Source organism: Argopecten irradians, chromosome 4 (assembly GCF_041381155.1).
Source record: "Argopecten irradians isolate NY chromosome 4, Ai_NY, whole genome shotgun sequence".
NCBI lineage: Eukaryota > Metazoa > Mollusca > Bivalvia > Pectinida > Pectinidae > Argopecten > Argopecten irradians.
The window spans coordinates 28,001,308-28,021,451 of record NC_091137.1 but is presented as its reverse complement, the minus strand read 5'-3'; the positions used below and the strand labels follow the sequence as shown (position 1 = coordinate 28,021,451).

The 20,144-nt window shown below is 33.2% G+C and overlaps 2 protein-coding genes across 2 annotated transcripts; one reads left to right on the top strand and one right to left on the bottom strand.

The window, feature by feature from the left end:
- Nucleotides 1–8,052: 8,052 nt before the first annotated feature.
- On the top strand, nucleotides 8,053–10,196 carry LOC138322456 (uncharacterized). Its single transcript, XM_069266483.1, has 3 exons — nucleotides 8,053–8,166; nucleotides 8,415–8,535; nucleotides 10,031–10,196. Exons 1-3 carry the CDS (start codon nucleotides 8,064–8,066, stop codon nucleotides 10,191–10,193), a joined length of 387 nt encoding a protein of 128 aa, XP_069122584.1. The 5' UTR covers nucleotides 8,053–8,063; the 3' UTR covers nucleotides 10,194–10,196.
- A 5,775-nt stretch (nucleotides 10,197–15,971) lies between these two features.
- On the bottom strand, nucleotides 15,972–19,623 carry LOC138321161 (uncharacterized). The gene is made up of 3 exons (XM_069264628.1): nucleotides 19,405–19,623; nucleotides 17,202–17,346; nucleotides 15,972–16,825 (listed from the first exon to the last, which is right to left on the bottom strand). The coding sequence occupies exons 1-3, from the start codon at nucleotides 19,496–19,498 to the stop codon at nucleotides 16,408–16,410; spliced, it is 657 nt and encodes a 218-aa protein (XP_069120729.1). The 5' UTR covers nucleotides 19,499–19,623; the 3' UTR covers nucleotides 15,972–16,407.
- Between the last annotated feature and the right edge of the window lie 521 nt (nucleotides 19,624–20,144).

Genomic DNA, 20,144 nt, shown 5'->3' with positions numbered 1-20,144 from the left:
ACTTTCGATCAACTTATTGCTCTTAGTAGTACATCAAATGTTCACATTACTTTGGCGTAGCTTCCAAACAAGATGTCGCACAGTGAGACAATGCTATTAGATAGTCTACGGGTGGATATAATGACAGGATTGAGGATTGATATCCGTAGCACGCAATCTTGGAAAAAACATGGTACATATACATTGAAAGAAAATTTTAGTCGATTTTTAAATTACAACACGAGTTATCAATATTCATGAATATCATTTTTTAATTTGAAATGGTGCTGACACATTCATACTTTAACTTTTTTGTCAATTTAAATGACAGATTACTTTTAGCAGCATGTTAACACTTACACGTGATTGTTTAATCGTAAGCTTTGATGTAGTTTTAATTATCAAAATGTGTTGTCAAAAATCCAATCTTACTATCAAGTTTTCAGAATATGCAAAATCTTCGTAAGATCATTGACATGTCTAAAAGTTATTTTGGACCAACATGATGCTATGAAAATGAGAAATGAAAAAAATGAGGTAACAATGTGATTTATGTTCTCGACCTGTTCAATATTGCTTTGTTTGATAGGCCAACACGTCTCCCTGATAATTTGCATAAAATGCGAAAAAAGGTAAATAATATCACTATATTTGATAAGCCACTTCTGCTTCCAGAGACTTTGCATAAAATGCAAAAGAGATCATAAATAATATTGCTATATTTGATAGACAAATACTATTTTCAGACACTTTTTATAGAACGCGAAAGACGTTAAAATGATATCACTTTATTATAATAGATTACCTTGCAAGACAGAAACCTTTGAAATAATTGGAAAGCAAAGATGTTTATTAAACAAAAAACTATTTATTGAATACTTTGATAACTAGATTTGTCGAAAAAACATAGTGACCCAACCTTTATTTGAAATTTGGACAGGACCAGAAGCGATGGACATAGCCGTCGTTTATTGGGACAAAAATGTATATACATACTCTTGCAACCCTTTACAATAATCAAAGCCAACGCATCAAACGGACATTTATGTTACCATATTGGATGCTAAAAGGTTCGTTTTCATGAATCACACGTTTGATAAGTAAGGGTTCAACTCCAGGAAATCTTCCCAGTCTACAGAATGTATATATCAATGTAACACCGTACATGTAGGATTATATTGTAATGCATGTTGACCCGTGTCACTCCTGCAATAATCCTGCATTGTTATCTAAGAATAGACACATCCGTTCCAACATTAAAAACTCCCCATGAAATTCGTTTTAGACATCGCGTGTTTAAAAAAAGGACATTTGAAGTTGAAGGGATGTCATGTCATAGCCGATAAATTTATCAAATATTTCAAAGCTTTGAAACATAGTCAAATCAATGTAAGGACATGTTGAAGGTATAGTAGTTGATATATCGGGTGTCGATAGCATAAATCAATCTGATAGTGAATCGCTTGAACTGAATATGTCAGCAAGCAAAATACTGCTCTGTTTATATTTTTATATTAATATTCTGCCATAGGACACGTGGTATGATGGACAGGCATTCGTTTCAGTAAAAGATAATAAACGAGATATGGCTATTAAATCTAACAAAGACAATGGTTTGGTAAGTTTAAACACTCTGTAACGTGTATCGCAAATCATTGGAAGTAAATAAGATATATTGTTTTATGCTGATCGAAATCACATCTTTGCATTCATAACATTAGATAAAGACTTCCAACAAATAAATACACGTTTTCGAATGATAATTTCCCCCCTAATCTCTTTTTGATTTGCATGTCTGACAGGCCTTTTCATTAAGACGTTTATAGCACACATTTAATTGGCGTTAATACATGTTACGTGACGTGGTCGAATTTCATTAGGATTCCTCCGGCAGGAAATATTATATGGTTTAACACTGTGACACCTAGACAGGAACTAGAATGACCGTACATTATGACATAAATATATGTATATCTGCCCCTTATGTGACAAGAAACAATAGCGTTAATTATAGTCCCATAACTGTATACACTAACATCAATCATAAAATCAGGAGATGATGTTTGGACACTAGGTTGTTATATATTGTTGAGTGAGGGGGGCAATATATTGGGACAAGTTAAAATATTCACTAATTCTAATAAATCCCAGCGCAGTTTTAAATGAAAATATACAAATGTCTAATAATAAATGGGCGGTTCTTCATTGTAAAGTAGGGAAGCATCTCTACAAAGGGAAATTGTTTTATATGATACATTACCTGAACGTATAGCTGTGGAATGGTACCGGTCTACAAAGGGATGTACGAGCAACACTGAAGCTGGTACTAGGAACAGAAAGTATTAATTATATGTTAACTACTGTGTGTTGTCGTGGTCAATACTGTGTAGATGGCTACTTACTTATATCATTGTGACAGGCATTGTCATCACCAGAGATTGGTGGTATCTAGTACCAGGAGTTTAACGACCCTAGGGATCATACAGCAATTTTTCATTCATCTAAAGGCAAGGAAAGAAATACATCAAAACGTTTCAAGGAGTAAATTGTGCAATAATTATAGTTCTCGGTTTCACGTGACAGAACAATGGATTATATGAAATAAAATGTATTTTCGATTATTGACAATTAAAATGTCCTATTTATGGGAATCGTCACTATGTATGTATTGTGTGAATTTTCGCTGTGAATGGTTGTTGATTTTGATTTGATCACGTGACTGGAATGATTGAACACCGAAGAAACCATACGATTTTATGACAGTATAAATATCTTATTTTCTATGAAATTAACATATATTTATATATCTTAATCTATTTTGAAAGAAATATTATTCTATTCCTTATGATTTGATGTTGGATAAATATACAAAATGTACTATTTAATTAAAAGTTGAATAAATAGTATAAATAAGGCTTCACACAGACATTATCATTATATGTAAGTATGTTTCATTGGCATTCGCAAATATTTTTTCATCAATCATATTACTAAATGTTACTCAATAATTCCGTTTTTTGAAAGGTAATTACCTTAAATCGCCAAAAACAGCACTGAGTTTCTAATAATATAGAGAATTCAGTAAAACATAATCTTTGGACATTTCCTTAAATGTCCACCAAAATACATGTTAAAACATTACATATATCATACGACAAGACATTTATTCCGAAAGTTTGTGACAACATAAATGACATACAGACATATACGATTATAGATAGGTCTTAGTATTAGGTCCAGGTAAAGATTACCGCTCACTGAAGCCCAAAAAAACAAAGTATAATAGTTTAAAGAATAATGCTATTATATTACTCATACTAAATTATCAAAACAAAGAGAAAATAAATACTGAATAAATCAAGCAATCACTGGAAGCTTTAATAAGCATCAGTCGTTAGGACCAATGGAGTTGCCATAGTAAGTAATTTGTGTGCATGTAAAAGTTGACCAATCAGTCGCTAGTTAATATACGAAAAACTCTTCGTTGTTGTTTTTTTTGTGATTCCATTTGATGAATCAAATATATCACATAATATAAATAGTAAGCCAGGTGTAGGCTATTAAATAATGATACGTAACATTGGTAGCAATTATCTTCTACAATTAAAAAATGACAAATTATATGAATTTTATAATTTATACTTATTTTGTCGGGAATACGGACTTGATTTGTCAGGTATTAATGACAATCTGTAGTAGCTGCTTCTTAGTCACGAGCACACCTGTAATACAATATCAAATACAATTTAAATAAGCTATGGCGTTTTTAATTTTTTAAAGCAACATTAATATCTCAGATTGATATATGTCAATTTCATGAAATGAGTGGCATCTTAATCTGATTTATTCACACCACATGCACTTTACTTATAAATAAATTATTAATATCTTGTTAGATCATGCATCTTTTAATTATGCCAGCTTTATAGACTGAACATATGAATCAATGAAGGGCGTGTGAACATGGTTCGACACGAACAATATATTTACTTCATGTACATTTATATAAGAGTTGAGATTTAATTCAACGACTGCTTGTCTTAGCAGAAACAAACAAGAGCTTTATTGTCATAATGATAATTTATAGACTTTAAAAGAAGATTATAAGTGTATCTAGCATTGCTAATATAATTAGTGATATATAAGATTTCGGTATGGTAAGCATATAGCAACCATGCATGACAAACATCGCCCCTACGTTAATCATGTCCAGGGCGCAATACATCATTATCTCGTTAAACATGTAAACATACATGTACATCTAATGAGTGCGACGCCCTAAAATGGACAATCGTCAATAGATTAGGTGTACGTTATTGTCATCCAAAACAAGTTAAAAACAACATCAATAACAACAACAACAACAAAACAATAACGAAATATCTCAGTTACATAAAATGCTCAAGTTTTCTGTCAACGATTAATAACAACACAACAAAGTTAAATACATTTTCAATTCTACTTTACCAAGTGACGGTTACATGGAAGAATGCTCTCCTAACCCTGAACGATCAATCGTATGCAGGAATCTATAATTCATAATTTAGAGTTGGTTGAAAAAGGAATAGAAGAGTTGCAGGTGGCGTAAGTCAACTCCATTTACAAGGTATTCGACATTTTTACTGTCAATTAACTTTTGGCAAAATAGTTGTCACTAAGCAGTACAATTTTAAAGATGAAGACGACATCCACTTGAATGCGTGAGTTTGCATTGTTCCAATCGAAATCAAATTTGTCGTATTTAAGTATGATAGCTGTAACTCCACCATGTTTTAGCAAAAAAAAAAAAAAAAAAAAATATATATAAATTTTATAATGTAGGATAAACGAAATGATAAAAAATGTTTTCTATTTGCGATACAAAACCTGATAAAACTTTTTTTTTCAACAACGTGAAAAATATGTTCATATTTTAATAATTCATACACGTACATACTTGTTTACAATCATGTACTTCTAAAACGAAAGGGAAACAACATGAACAGATTGTAAACAATTCATATATGAAAAGGATTGAAATGAAAAAAAAAATCCTTTTTATTGTTAGATACAATGGCATAAGCATGATATAATATCAGAGCATGATCTAAATTATACTCCAGAATACCATGACTTATGTTGCGTAATAAAAAAAATGATCAACAAAAAATACGATAGAATAGAAGACGAGAATAGTAAACATAGATATTAAATAATTCATAATCATTTACATTATTGTATAAATATAGCATTGTGTAAAAACATGCCATATATAGTTTATTTTTCATCAATTTTAAATAAATTCCGAATACCAGTGATAAAAAGTATCACAATGAATCTTTAGGAGAGAACGAACGGTGTCCATAATTAAGACAATTTCTGAAACGGTATTTCGTAATCCGACCTCTCTTTAATACTTTTGGAGACAAGAGGAAATCGTGCTCTATCTTATTTATATCAAAATGAATGTATTAATATATATATTGATTATTGTAATGTATGCACCAGTGCCCTTGTTGGCTACTGTAACACGTGGCATTTATTGGAATAATCTATCACCATATAGGGGATTAAATCTATAAATAAAAACACGATTAAAGTCTTGCCGGCATCGTTTCCACGTTCTGTCAACACATCTGACAGCTTTTCGTTAGTGGGTTGTATATTATCTATCTATATGTCTAAACTCACAAGTATATTATGTCATAAATGATTTACAATAAAATGAAAAGTTGCAAATTCACTAATTACAAATTTACATATCCAAATCCTTAATAAGACCTTTAACATAAACCGTGAAAAACTGAATATGTGTGGACAAATTAGGATGAAAGAATGCATGAAGCTATGTTTTCGACAATTGTTAAATTGCTTTTTCTTTTTTTTTCTTTTGACAACCACACCGACAACACTCTATAGTGTGTCCATACAGCGAAATAGAGCAAAGCATGTGTCCATCTTGATAGCTCTACGAAATGCAAAAATAAAATGTATTATAAAAACGAGCGTGTAATTACATCACAGGTTCACAGCTGCAGATATCCATATAGCGGAACTCAAACACCCCAAGTATGTCGTGTAAAACTGCTACCCGTGATAAATAGGGGTTCTCTAACAGGTGACTGTTGTTTATCATATTAATCAAATTCCAGTTATTTAATTTTCAAATTTTGAGAAAAAACACGAGCTTTAGCGAGTGTAGTTTAAGAAATTGAAAATTACTTAACGAGAGTTTAGATAAACGTGATAAATAATAGTCATGCGTTGGGGAACTTGTTTATCCCATAACTTTACTCTATATTTATACCGTGGTGATCATTTCTTTCTCGACTACATGTCATGATATCTTTTCACTGTAAAGTAATGTACCTAAATAGTGAGCCAATATCATGTTATTCGATATTTTGAATATAATCAACTTCCTGTAATACAGTAAATGCAATGTTCTAAAATAAAATGCGCTATAGAAAGTAGTCTGAAGTTAAAAGCCAATCGGAGTCGAGAGATGTTGGAATTGACCAATCAAAGGCACCGTAGGTGGCGTGTACACAGTGAGGTATGGAAACCGTAACGATAACAACTGTTATTGAGTTTATCACATGATTTTTCCCCATTTAACACATGTGTAGTTATGAATCACTTTGATGAAGAGTGAGACTAAGTGATAGAAATATAACAGTATTGGATTGAAGGGATAACACTACATACGAAAGACACTTCAAGAATTTTTGAGTCAGAATCAGTAAATTATAACCAGAAAAATAATTTAAAGACAGATAATCAGGAGGATGCTCCAAACCAAACTATCATCGGCAAATTATTCATTTTTATTTTACTAGATTCGCTCTTTAATTCAATCCAAGCTAAAACTACATACCGAGCGAGGAAAATGAACCATAAAGCTTATTAATAAATAATAATAATTGATTACATATTACATGATAGCCTGTTATTTCAAAATTATTTTTTGATTTAATTATGACCGTTAATATGACACGCTTACATCATTTTTGTGATGAATCACTTTATATTGAATATCAAAGTTTCCTGTAGTTACGGAACTTTCACGGATCCTGTTAGTTTTGTTTCATAAATTACCGTTAATGGTTGTAATGTCTTTTGTTATATATGACTTTGGAATTTTATCTATCAAATTATATCTATTCATTACCGGTAAGTAGGCATTAAAATGTCCGTTTGGATAAGGGTTTCCGATGTTACTTTATTTTACTAAAAGCACCGAAAAATGATTAAACATGATAAGTTAATAACTTTTATGTAGCTTGTGAATTTTTTCCGAGAAACACCTGGTTTCAATTGCATAGAAACCACAAATAATGTGCATACATATTCATATTAAAATACCATTAAATTATATGTTAAAACAGAAAAATATAAAATTCGAGTCGGAGCATGTAGTTTTATTAACAATTTACGTACCAACTAGAGAAATAACATAATATCAATTAGTTTTAATATAATGATTATGATAGGCGACACAGACAAATTCTATGGTGTGTTGGCATCTTAAATATAGAATAAATGCAAACAATTAATAAAGGGTATTTTATATACGAGTTTCTTAAGTTTCTATACAAATATTAATAATATGCCGATTTTACACGGTATTGGCGGATATTTATACAGGTAAATAAAGATAAAAACAAAGACTTGATCTTTAACGGATTCCAATTTCGCGATCTGGCTCACATACATGTAGCATATATAATTTAACCATTATGAAAATTTCGCGGATCAAATATCCTTGGAAAATATCTTACTCGTGAAAATAGCAGGCTATACGATATTCATCCTGAATTGTATGAGTTTATACTGTTCTGATATGTCATATCGATTTTGGATGTAGATCTGAGACACAGTTCCGAATTTAGTAGCGAGCAATCTGCTACACAGCTTTACGGATCTCATATAATCATAAACATCTTATCAAGGCACTTAGTCTCTTCAAGTTTTATTTGAAAATTATTTTTCTATCGAAAATCAATTATTCATATGGCTACAACCATACTGCCATGTAGATATATTTAGTCAATATTGTAAATGTGTTTCCCCCTGGTATTATGTTGTAACAGGACGTAAACACCATGGCTACCTCAACTCATCTTGTTGCTTTATGCATGCTGAATGTCCTCATTAGGGGTACGACTGCTTACTGCTATATCTCCAAGTCTTTGTCTGAGACCTTAAGTAAGTACATGATTAATTCTAGACATTGAATAATAATGATACTCAATTTAATTAACGCATAAATCGTGTTCGATGTCATCACAGCCATCGTTATATCGTCGTACAAATAAAAATCTATCTACAATTAGATCTCAATATTTTGTGAATTTATTGTTGGAGATGAGGACCATGGTCAATGAAAGCTGACTCAACAAAATTGTTCATTTTAATATCGTAAGTGTCTATTTGAATCCTTTGTCATTTGACAGTGACAGGAGAGGTACGTAATCTCTGTGTTTTCAATGGGGTAAGAATGGAGGTGGGCTCAAACTTCGTCACGGCTTCCTGTGAGCGCTGTTCATGCACGAAGCATGGACTTAGCTGCTGTGGGTAAGTTATCGCATATGGATACACGTCATCTGAATACAGAAAAACATCAGGTAAAATAATCAGAATGATTAAATAAGTAAAGTATAAAATATGTAAAGTATTATATCATTTCCCTTTTTCTCAACGGCAAAAAAGGTCGGTAAAATCTCAATATTTCAGCATGTTAACAAAGGTAAACATATAGATAATATGTTATTCATATCCAAAAACCGAATATAGAACGGCCAGTCTTTGAAATATGATTCAATATTTCCCTATCAGCTATTTTGATCAATTGATACCGAAATATTTCAGACGTATAGGCATTTAATTTTAGTCAATATGTCATAAGCGTCCCATAACCTCATCCCCCTTGACGCTAAGACGTCCTATTAACAGCTAAGGTCCTTTAAGGATGGTAGTTCTTGTATGCATGGTGCAGTATATTTGTGTCTTCTTGTAATAATGAAACTCTCGCCATCTCATATGATTCACACCTCCAAACCGATCACATACATGTTCTCATAACAAACCAGTCGTTCGACTCTACTGAGCGTTAGGTAAGAGCATAAACTATCACTTTTATCAACTTCGCTAGCCAAGAGTACAGTAGTATACGATACCGAACCCTTGGCATATGTTACTGCAAAAGTTATGTGTCCGCACAGAGCCATCTGCTGGATCACCACAGTTGCGCCCCTTCCATTTACGTACTAAGCAACCAATGAAAAAGCTCGTATCATCGTTGTATGGATTGAAAAATGACAGCGTCCTTTGAAATGCACAAAATGCACATGTTGTTTGCGACAGATTCCAAATACCAAAGATAAAGAAGTTTGTGAGTCATTTGTTGGTCAGCTCGAACACCGGTTTTCGTGTTTCATGTATCAGTGTCCAATTTTGTCAGAAGATCCCATTTTATCTTTGCATAATTTGTTTAACTTTGAGAAACAGAAACCACGCACGTATTTACTTTCCCAATCTGTTTGAAGAGCAACGTATCCATGTACTTCATTTAGCGCTGGTCTAAATTATAATAATTGACTGACATGGCACGCTTCAATTTACAAATGTAGGTCACTACTATCACTTCGATTCAGTTTTTATTTTTTTTATTTTGATTCTGCGTTTTCATTGGTCGCCTGAATATAGCCGTATTCAATCAGAATGTGAGACTTCTGTACCCTTAGCTAGCGAAGTTGTACTTTTATATTATATGGTGTTTCTGGGTGAGGAAACAAAACCCAAAACCTTTTTATCACAGGGGCGAATGCTCAAATCAAGTTAGGTGATGTCAATGGAGACATTAGGAAGAAGCGTTAATATAAAGTACCATATTTAGTCGCATTTTATGACAGCAGTGGGGCAGCAGGTACGATTAAAACATTTTATTTACAGCTAATTAAAATAAGTCGATGTACTCTAAAATTAGAATCAGGATGATTCAATTCAATCTATCAATGAATGTGCAAGACAGTGTAAAAGCAGAGAAAAATATACTGTTTTATGCTTTCAGGATCGGGTATCGAGCAGGCGCTATTCACACATTTCCTGGGTGCGAGATCATCGGAGATGGGTGTGACCCGTTATCAGTGAAATCATGTGACAACACAGTGTCGTGCGAAACAGGAAAACCAATTCGGAACACATTTGTACTGCATCCTGGTCTCAAGCCATGATAAATAGAGTGCTCGCTGCATGACAGCCAGATTGAACACAATAAAAATAATAATTGGAATATAACAACAGGAAATTCTTCTTTTAAACTTTTTTTATAAACCACATTAAACTGTGACAATAATGTAGACAGTAATAATACAACAGAAGAAATTAATTAAATCATAATGATACATTTGAACTTACGTTATATTAATAGTCGGTATTATTTAAAGATATGTCACTGGGCAAAAGCAGATATACAGCGAAATCAATTGAGCTACCGCCAACACCTACCAATCTATCACTTTAGCCTCTAAACGATTATAATTAAAATGTAAGAATCCCCTTGATGGAAAAAAAACTTGCGGCCTGAAAATCACGAGTAAAATATTTTTCCTTTGAGATTGTACATTAAAGTCACTAGGTGTTTGTTAAACATAATTTGCCTTACTGTATCAGTAGCGGTGTTTATATAAAAGAAAGATATCCTTCACAAAAATATATATTTTATATTTTATACACGTTATAAAATAACAAGAGATCCCAGAGAGATCTTGGCGCCCACAAAATGATGGTCTGTGTCTGACAATGGAAAGATCTTTTCTCTACCTACTTTTCAAAGGTCAACTATAAACTATGTAATCTACAAACTTAAGTACTATCAAAATCCAAGATGGTGGCTCTTTTCCACCATCTTGTTGACGGATCGGACCACAAATGTAATTTGGACATCAGACGAAAGGCTTTATCTATACAGTTTGTTATTCAAATAGCGAGAAACGTCGTATGAAACTTAATTTGCAATGCGCCGGTCCATTTTCAACTCCGAACTGTCGTCCTTGTGGTGCCAAGTTGGATAATAAGATCTGTGTTGCATATTCATATTTATCATTCGTGTTTTTGCTGTGGAAGTATTTTCAAATAAATGTTACCATGTTTTTATAGAAGCTTGACAAGTAAAAAATCGGGAATTATATAGAATTGATTTTAACCTACATAGCTGATAGAAAAATGCAAGATGTAATGATACAAACGACGCATAAAATCGATGATATGTCTGTATTTTACAGTTTCGGATGACACTGAGATTTATCCGAATCTGATGATAAATACAACATAATATGTACATGATGAATAATTAAACTGATCTCATGCACGTTGATTGTGTCAGATTCTCACGTGGTCACATTAATCAGACGATGAACGCTTTCCTGATTGCGAAATATCTTTAAATTATTAGACATTATGTCTGGTACATGATATGGTGGATCTAGGACAACATCGTTAACATCTGCGAGCAGTATATATCAAAGTACGTTGATGCACCTGCATGTAACGGAAGTGCAAAACTATAGAAATCAGGGTCAATGGTAAGATAATAGCCATGAAAATGATAGAAATATATCATGTTTAATTAATCTTTTTAACATAAATTTCCTGTCAATATAAGTGCAACTGCAATTACCCTCATATAACGTACAATGTAATCATATTGTAAATGACAAACATTGAATTGTGTCCCGTTATCAATGACTGCGGTGTCATTTGCACAGCTTTTTTAAACAAAAGTATTCAAACATAACACATTAACACAAGTCGTTATTTGGTCAGTAAGAGGCCAAAGCGAAACATACACATTATCAGAAAAAAATGTTTGTTCGATTAAATGTACGTCGTATTAACAGCCAGGGTCATGTAAGGACGATCTCCCATTTATGCGATGTGTAGCTTGTATGAAATGTGTGGTGCGTGTTTTGGGAAACTGCGGTATATTCGTGATAGTGCTATATCACTGAAGCATGCCAAGCAACACACCCCACCCGGTCACATTATACTGACAAAGGGCGAACCAGTCGTCCCACTCCCTGTATACTGTGCGCTAAACAGGAGCAGTAACTACCACTTTCATAGACTTGGGTATGTCTTGGCCATAGGACAGAACCCAACATCTACCTATCAGAAAAGTAATTGCCTATAGGTGTCAGGAAAATACAATCAGTTGTTGTGGAACGAGTAGTGATATTTGCATCACCTGAGCACATGTCATTATCGCCACCTTACTGTTATAGTATATTGAAGTTTAAACTTGTTAAAATTTATGAGATCTTTTGAAGAGTATACGTAGGGATCGTTTCCTTGTGGTATATGACTAGACAATATGCATATAAGGTTGTCAATTTGTGGGTTTGTAATACTGTTTAACTTTTTTTAAGGAATATCTTTTTTTTTAATTATGAGACCTCTCTGACATACTTGCATGCATACTTATTCTATTTAAAAGTAAACTCATTGACTGATTTTATTTAGGCGAATATATCGGTTATATAATATATTAAAGGCAGGGGTTTTCTGCAAAAAGGAAATTAAAATAAGTGTTTAATTAAAATAAGTAGCTGAAAAATTTATGATTTATTTCTTTATGTACTTGTATATAAAAATGATAAACACATCAGAAGCATTTATATGTATTTAATTGTTTTAGCTTTTACGTTTCCATTAAGACGTCAAGATTACGTGGTGTTTTCTCATATTTTTTTCATAAAGGTATGAAGAAAAAGAATCGGCAAATCAAAAAGTTTATTGTAGTATTTAGAAAATGAAAAAAAAAAATAGATAAATTTTAATATTGACTAATCTATATGCGTATTTCGATTTTGTTTTCAAAGCCTTAAAACTGTAAACCCGTTAAAAATGCACCTATATAATTCTTTCTATTCTAGCTTAATTATATGATCTTCCCACTTAATTTATATTTAGTAAAACCTGTAAATATCGGCCATATTTGTTAATCTCGTTGACATCCGGTTAGGAAAAGTCATACAGAAATACTGCTGTTTAATCATACTTTTAGTACGGCACAGATTTACATTTTCCCGAAATATAATTGGTTTGGATAAACATTACTATAAAAACCGTTATCTGTATATACTAACAACTAGTTTAAATTGTAATGATTGATTTAGGGTAATTGCACTTTTAAACAGTTCTATCACGTGTTTCATGTTTTATGATACAATGTAGGTGAACGCCGTAGGTGTTTTATGACCCACCAAGCTCAGTGCTTGTTCAGGACTTTGTAGATACATGCATAATACTTTTCCAGGACGAAATGAAAATCGCTCATATCATCAAATAGTAAATAAACGTTGCTTGCTTCTTTGTTATCGAAACGAAATTGATTGACAATGTCGATAATGTACATACAACCAAACGAACACTATGCATATATATTATTCATTAAATTGAGAAATGTTGTCGCACAATTCCTTACTACTTCTATCAAATACCTGTTTTCATTTGTAAATAACATTATTTGATTTTATAATTTCAAAATGTTATTTGTTTTTCTTTATATCAGGCCTTGTCCTAATAAAATGAATTATGCACTAGGATCGTTTCACGATTATTCTGAATGAGACATTGGGGTGGTAGGTATCTTCAATAACACAGCGAACACTTACCTTGACCGATCACAGGTGTGATGGTCGTTTATCTAGCTTTTCATGACTTACAAAGTAGGATTTTTCTGACAGCAGTGTTAGACAACTACAAGTAATTTATATCTTTGTTAGTAGATGTGTAATGAATTTCATTTAGATTTTTTTCGACCATGTCGACATGTAGTAAACTACTGAAGTTACATTTGATGAAATCTGCTTATAAAATGGATGTATAGTCCAATACAACATTATAGGATTAACAATAACTAATCAGCATCATCATTTGTTCAAACTTTGATCACAAAATGTCCTAAACTAAGATAAGTCGTGGTTAAATCAATAGATTTTTATATGTACCTTACAATATATATACATTATGTCCGCAGCAGTGACAAGCTTTTAAGGCTTCTGATTACGTTACACTTCACGTACGCGTGTTAAAGGGACATGAACCTTAATAATTTGTTCTGTATGCTTAGATATGGTTTTCAGATGTTTATTGAATATTTTATTACAAAGATATGGTGGCTGATTACGGCCATCTCGTGTTAGATCGGTTATCTAAAACGACAGGAAAACGTGGGGAATACCTACCTCAAAAATGATAAAAATAGATTGTGCAGTGCATTGTGGGAGGTCTCTTAAGTTCAACACTACTATACTATCGTTACGAAATTCGACCGGTCCGGTTAAAAATACAGCAAGATGGAATTTCTATTAAAATTATTTTATTTGACTCATTTGCACAATAATTGATATATATTTCTTAGTAAGGTATCTGACACGTCTTAAATATGTATTTTACTCAAATTCATATGGTTAATTTAGGTTCATGTCCCTTTAATAACATGAAGCCTTTACTACATGTAGCAAAGATACAGCGGTGCATTACCAATATCGCCCCGGGGCATCCTATCATTGTTTAACATAATACTCGCCATTACCTGGGCAATGTCTGACACCTTTACCAGTCAGTAGATACCTAACTACCATTATCTGTCACAAGCGTCTGTTCCACTTAACTTCCTCACTTAATGCCTTAGTACCTTATTGCTAAAGGCGGAAAGTTGCACATCTAGGGTCATATTCCAACCCAACAACCATATCGAATGGGAAAAAAGTAACTTAACAACAGAGTCTCACCAGTGTAACTCAGGGCATAGTCAATCCTATTCTATGTAAACTTGGTGCCTACGGTGAACGTTTATGGGTGACTATACCTCGCGTGATGATGATATTTAAGTGGTAGCCATATCATCAACATGGCATAAGGCCGCACTGATATGAGTTCAATGATCAAAGTTATAGATAACCCGAGTGGTCATATTGTTCAAAGTTGATTGGCTATATACGTTGATGGCAATACAAACTATTACTTCGCCATTAATTTTCTTGATTGACTATATACGTTGATGGCAATACAAATCATTACTTCGCCATTAACGTAGACCGTCCCTTCTGTGACGTCATACGTTTGTTACGTCGCTATCCGAATCCCGGCAAACGTATTTTATTTCTCCGTACCCATCTATTACAACTCGCTTCTGAAAACGGCATTCGAGCAAGTATTTCGTCTAGAACCTTTTCGAGTGTTTACTTGAAGTGTATCAATCTAAAGGTGTGCCAATCGGTAAAAACTAACAAGGGTAAATGAATAACATAAAACGTTGAAAAGTGCTACGGATTCTCCTATTTTTTAACATTTTCAGGCCAAAATTGAAGGGGTATTAGGAAGCAAATCGGTCATAATTTGAAAAATAATGCGGTGAGGTATACTTTTTATTGGCTTTTCGTATTTCAAATAAGCCAATCTTCATGGAAATTCTAAAAAATCGATTTTTCTTGAGATCATTTTTTCAGAAAAAAAGAAAACATGACTATTTTGATGCAATTTTTCACTAAAATTGGGTCCGGACTTAATTTTAAAATAACGATATTTCGTTTTATTGTGGAAGACCCAGCTTATTTGATATAGTTATGAATTCTATAACACCTACTGAAGGTATGAACATGTTACAGGCATATTATTTATATGTTAAGGGATGCTACAGGGAGGAAATATTACTTATTTAAAAATCCTTAAAATCCGGATTGTTAAGTCATTTGTACATATCTTTAAGCAACCCTGGAAGAAAAATTAACCCGGTGACATATGATTTTTATGCGGTTTTTGTGATCAGGGTATACTTAAAATCAAAATATCAAAAAATGAACGAAATTCATGAGAGGAAACCAGAAGGGACGGTCTACCTTAATTTTCTTTATATATTCAATGTCATATCTTAAAGCTTAATAATTATAAAATTTCACGTCAATCACTCACAAGCAATACGGAATGAAAACGTTAACGTTACAAAAGAGATTTCACAATCATATTTTATTTATCAACAATATCTCAATAGCTCAAGTACTCATAATCAATGCCTTTTGCTATGGATATAAAAAGAAAATTACAACAAATCCATGTTAATCATGTATTAGTCAGCTATAAACACCTGCCAAACATACCATTTTCACATTTCACTGAACGTTTCGATTTTGCATTTTTTTCCTTCAAAATATATACATATGTTGATTAATAAGGAATGTAAAAACACGTTTCTAAAATGTACTAATGCTATGGAGACATTTTAAAACGAAATTCTTTTTGTATTGAAATACCTTTTAATATATACAGTAATTCAACTTTAATGCTTGAAACGTCAGAAAAATGCGTATGTATATTTTAAAACCTTGTGACAATGGTGAATAAATGTTTGGGATGAATAACAATGGTACACTACACTGGAACGTGTTAACTTGAAAACATGCTAGACAAGAGCATCATACGGAATAATGGCGGGAGATTTTGCATGCCTAATGGTCCCATTGGTGGTTGGCCTCCAGTTGGTTGTGGTTGGCTGGCGTCTCCCATTGGTGGCATGCCTCCCATCAATAATGGCAAAAGCATAGGAAGGATACCTTCAGATTCCATCTCTACGCCGTTTGCCTGGCCCCGTCGTGGTCCCATCATACCGGGTCCACCGAACATATCTAATTGGTCGAATGGTCCGGCGAACGGATTCATCGGTCGACGGTTAAATCCGCCATAGGTCTGAGAGTAGCAGTCGGTCCGGTTATCGGACTTGTATACTACTCGGGCTTTACATCCGTCGGCTACTACGTGACAGCCATCGGGAGCGTAGATTGGCGTCCCAGAATTTATACCGAAACTGAAAACGAAATATGACAATAATACAGATAACACAGTTACCGCATTAAACTACTGTGATATCCCTGATAAACGACAGGCTCTGTGAGCCAATAGAACAAATTAACATAGATGGTCGAATTAGTTGTCCCTGATAATACATGACATACACATTCTTTAGAAATACTAGGTATTTGTTTTTAATAAAATATGGAATTGGGTACCGATACAAAGCTTTTTACACTTTTTCAATCACATCGGTCTTCATGTAATACATGTAATATACAACAAATTCGGAAATATATGACAACTCTATTTTTGAATACAATAGGAACAAATCCTACTATTATTGAAACTTCAGGACACACAATCTTGTCGTTTTTGATACCCTTACTAACCCACAGCAGCGCATTCCATCAGCTGTACATTCACATTCCGTACAATCTGAGGTTGAGAACTTGGAGCCGAATTCGAAAGTGATGACTGCTCTGCTTCCATTGCTGCTAATGGGAAAGTCACATAGGTACCGAGTACGGCCGAACTCTGAAAATTATACATAATATTTTGCAGTACCGTCAGGATCTAAGTTGCTAGAGTGGTTTCATCTTTTACCAGATTAGCGGTAAGCAATAGGTTTATCATTTTGGCATACGTCAAGGGTGGTTTTCACGATTTCTTGTGTATCATATATTCTCAAGGCACAAGCTCTGACTGTTGGAATGATACTTTGGGCGAGGTTCTTAAAAAAACCCTATTATTTAAAGCACTGAGATGAGATATTATTCATTGTCCTAATATGTAGATTCACCAATGCATATGTACACCTATCCTTTAGAAATGTAGCATAGAATTGAAATGTTTTAGAACAAGTTGTAGTATGAAAACTTCGTCAATTGAAACCTCTTACGTGTCAAACGTGTAAGGAAAATTTCCAGTTATAACATGTTGATTTAAACATACAATTATCGATGTCATATTTTCGACCAATGAATATCTCGCATGAAAAATCCAGAGAGGGCCTAATCAAAATAAATAAAGAGAGGAAATAACATTAAGATGTCAACAAATCCATCAATGAAAACCAATTAAGTTACTTGTGAAATTATAAACCCTTTTTACGCAATATCTCTAATCAAATTTCAACATATCTTATGCAAATAATTTATAAAATATGTCATATCAATGTGTTAATGTTCTTTTCGGAAAAAGTCATGGATATACATATTTATGTTTTGTAAGAATTCTAGTATAAACATACATAATATTTCATTACGTGACTATGCTTTTGAAGTAGTCTAAATATAGTATGTTCCATATCAATAATTTTGAATATTGATAAAATGTGTTTGATTATTATAACTTCCTGGTATGACATCAGACTTATTTGCATGTAGACTCTTCTGTCAACCAAATATGTACTTAAAATCTAAGCATTAATTGTCAACATTAAGAACAAGGCACGCTGCTGATGAATCAATCCTATCTGTCGTGTGATGGAGTTTATATAACCATCAACGTTATAAGTGAGTTACACTGCTGTCATATGTGGTCAGTGAGGTTAGTTCTAATCCCAGTCCTGTCCACACCTTCATCACAAATGCGGAAAACATCTACTATAGATACTGTACATGAAAATAAGGAAATACATTTCTATAACTTTTCACATTTGCACATGGTGAATGGCACATCACAAAATATAAAGACATGATTTATTAAAAAAATAATTGCGAAAAAGGAACATATTAACATGATCTACACATGCCTGTTTCTAAATCATTTAGGATATGCAAATAAAAAAATTCAATATTGAAATCGAAAAACTAATAAAGGTTTAGAAAACAATCTTTTCAATTTAGGTTATGGAATAAACACCGCAGGTCTGCAATCTCAGTATCTACAGAAAAGTTGAGTTTGATATAATTATACGATTTTTAAGGAGACATTCAAACTTGTAAGATACTCTATCGCTGACAAATGATATCTTTTACTCTTTCAAAAACAGGAACAGACTACAGTTACACTTTAGGCCATTACAACCACTGAAAAGATTCTAATTTTACTTCAAGATAAAAATATCCAAAATAATTAATTACATCCCGAAAAAAAGTCCGTTGAACTACGTCCTATATGGAATAAAGTACTGATTGCATATGCACCAAAAGCAAAACATATAATCTTATATTACTTTTTGAATTAATTAGATAATCTAATTAATCTTATTCCTGTTACAGTGACGTAACAAACGGTTTAATATGTATTTGGCTGTATCCTTTCTCATACCATTGTTTTGCTGAACTACCCCAATACTTTTATCATCAAAGGTTATATAGAACAGTTGGGTATTCATCGACCTTCAAAAAGACTAAACAGGAAGAATTTTGATATTGCAAAAGTTATAGTTGTGTCACTATTACCTAGCGGAGCGACTGGTAAAGTCTTCAAACTAAATTCTTGTTGACTTTTTCTACTTCAACGAGTAATGGGAATTCTACAGATTTCAGTATCAGAAGGGAATCACAAAATATCAAAACATTTACGTCCCAGACGACTAGTTAATCTAATATAGACATGATCTATAAGAATGTCCAGTGTCCGACCTACCTGTGTGTTCCCTGCGTCCCTGCAGATATTTACAGGTACATAGTCCTTGGTGAAACAAGGCCACGAGAACCAGGACGCAGAGTGAAGCCTTCATTTTCTACTTAAGAATTCTGATTCTGTGGTTTACGATGCACCTGGAAAGCAGGGTTTGGAGTTCTGACACTAGTGCCCGGAATGCTTTGGAGTTAAGTAGTCTGGAGCAGCCTAGTCAGTTCCTGTCCATCGGTATATTCGAGTGTGAATTTCGCACAAGGGGCGGTGGAGAGGTCAGTTGTCACATCATTTAGAAAGATTCCGGCCACTGAGAATGATAAATTGAATTTTCCGACGTACACAAATGACCTTTCTTCAACACATTTATCCAGCCACTGCACTGTAATATATACTGACCTGCATCAAAGATGACAAGATAAATGGCCATCCTTCTGCACGTTATCAATTACAACTGTCCGGTGACACATTTTCATCTGGTGCTGATTTGACAACTGTAACAAAACCCATCCACAGTAGTGCACTAACCGTGTCTCGGGTCGGGATAAACTGACCGTTTATTAGACCATACACACCTACTTACAACAAATTTACAGCATCAAATATTTTGATGTTGTACATTATAGAATGCCGATCGTAGTCGGACGTTCTCGGTTGTCATAGTCTTCAGATTACACTAGTAGGTCAACAAATGCGGTCACTTGAACATAGGGTACGTTCATCAAAATGTATACAGTAAAAAATACTGT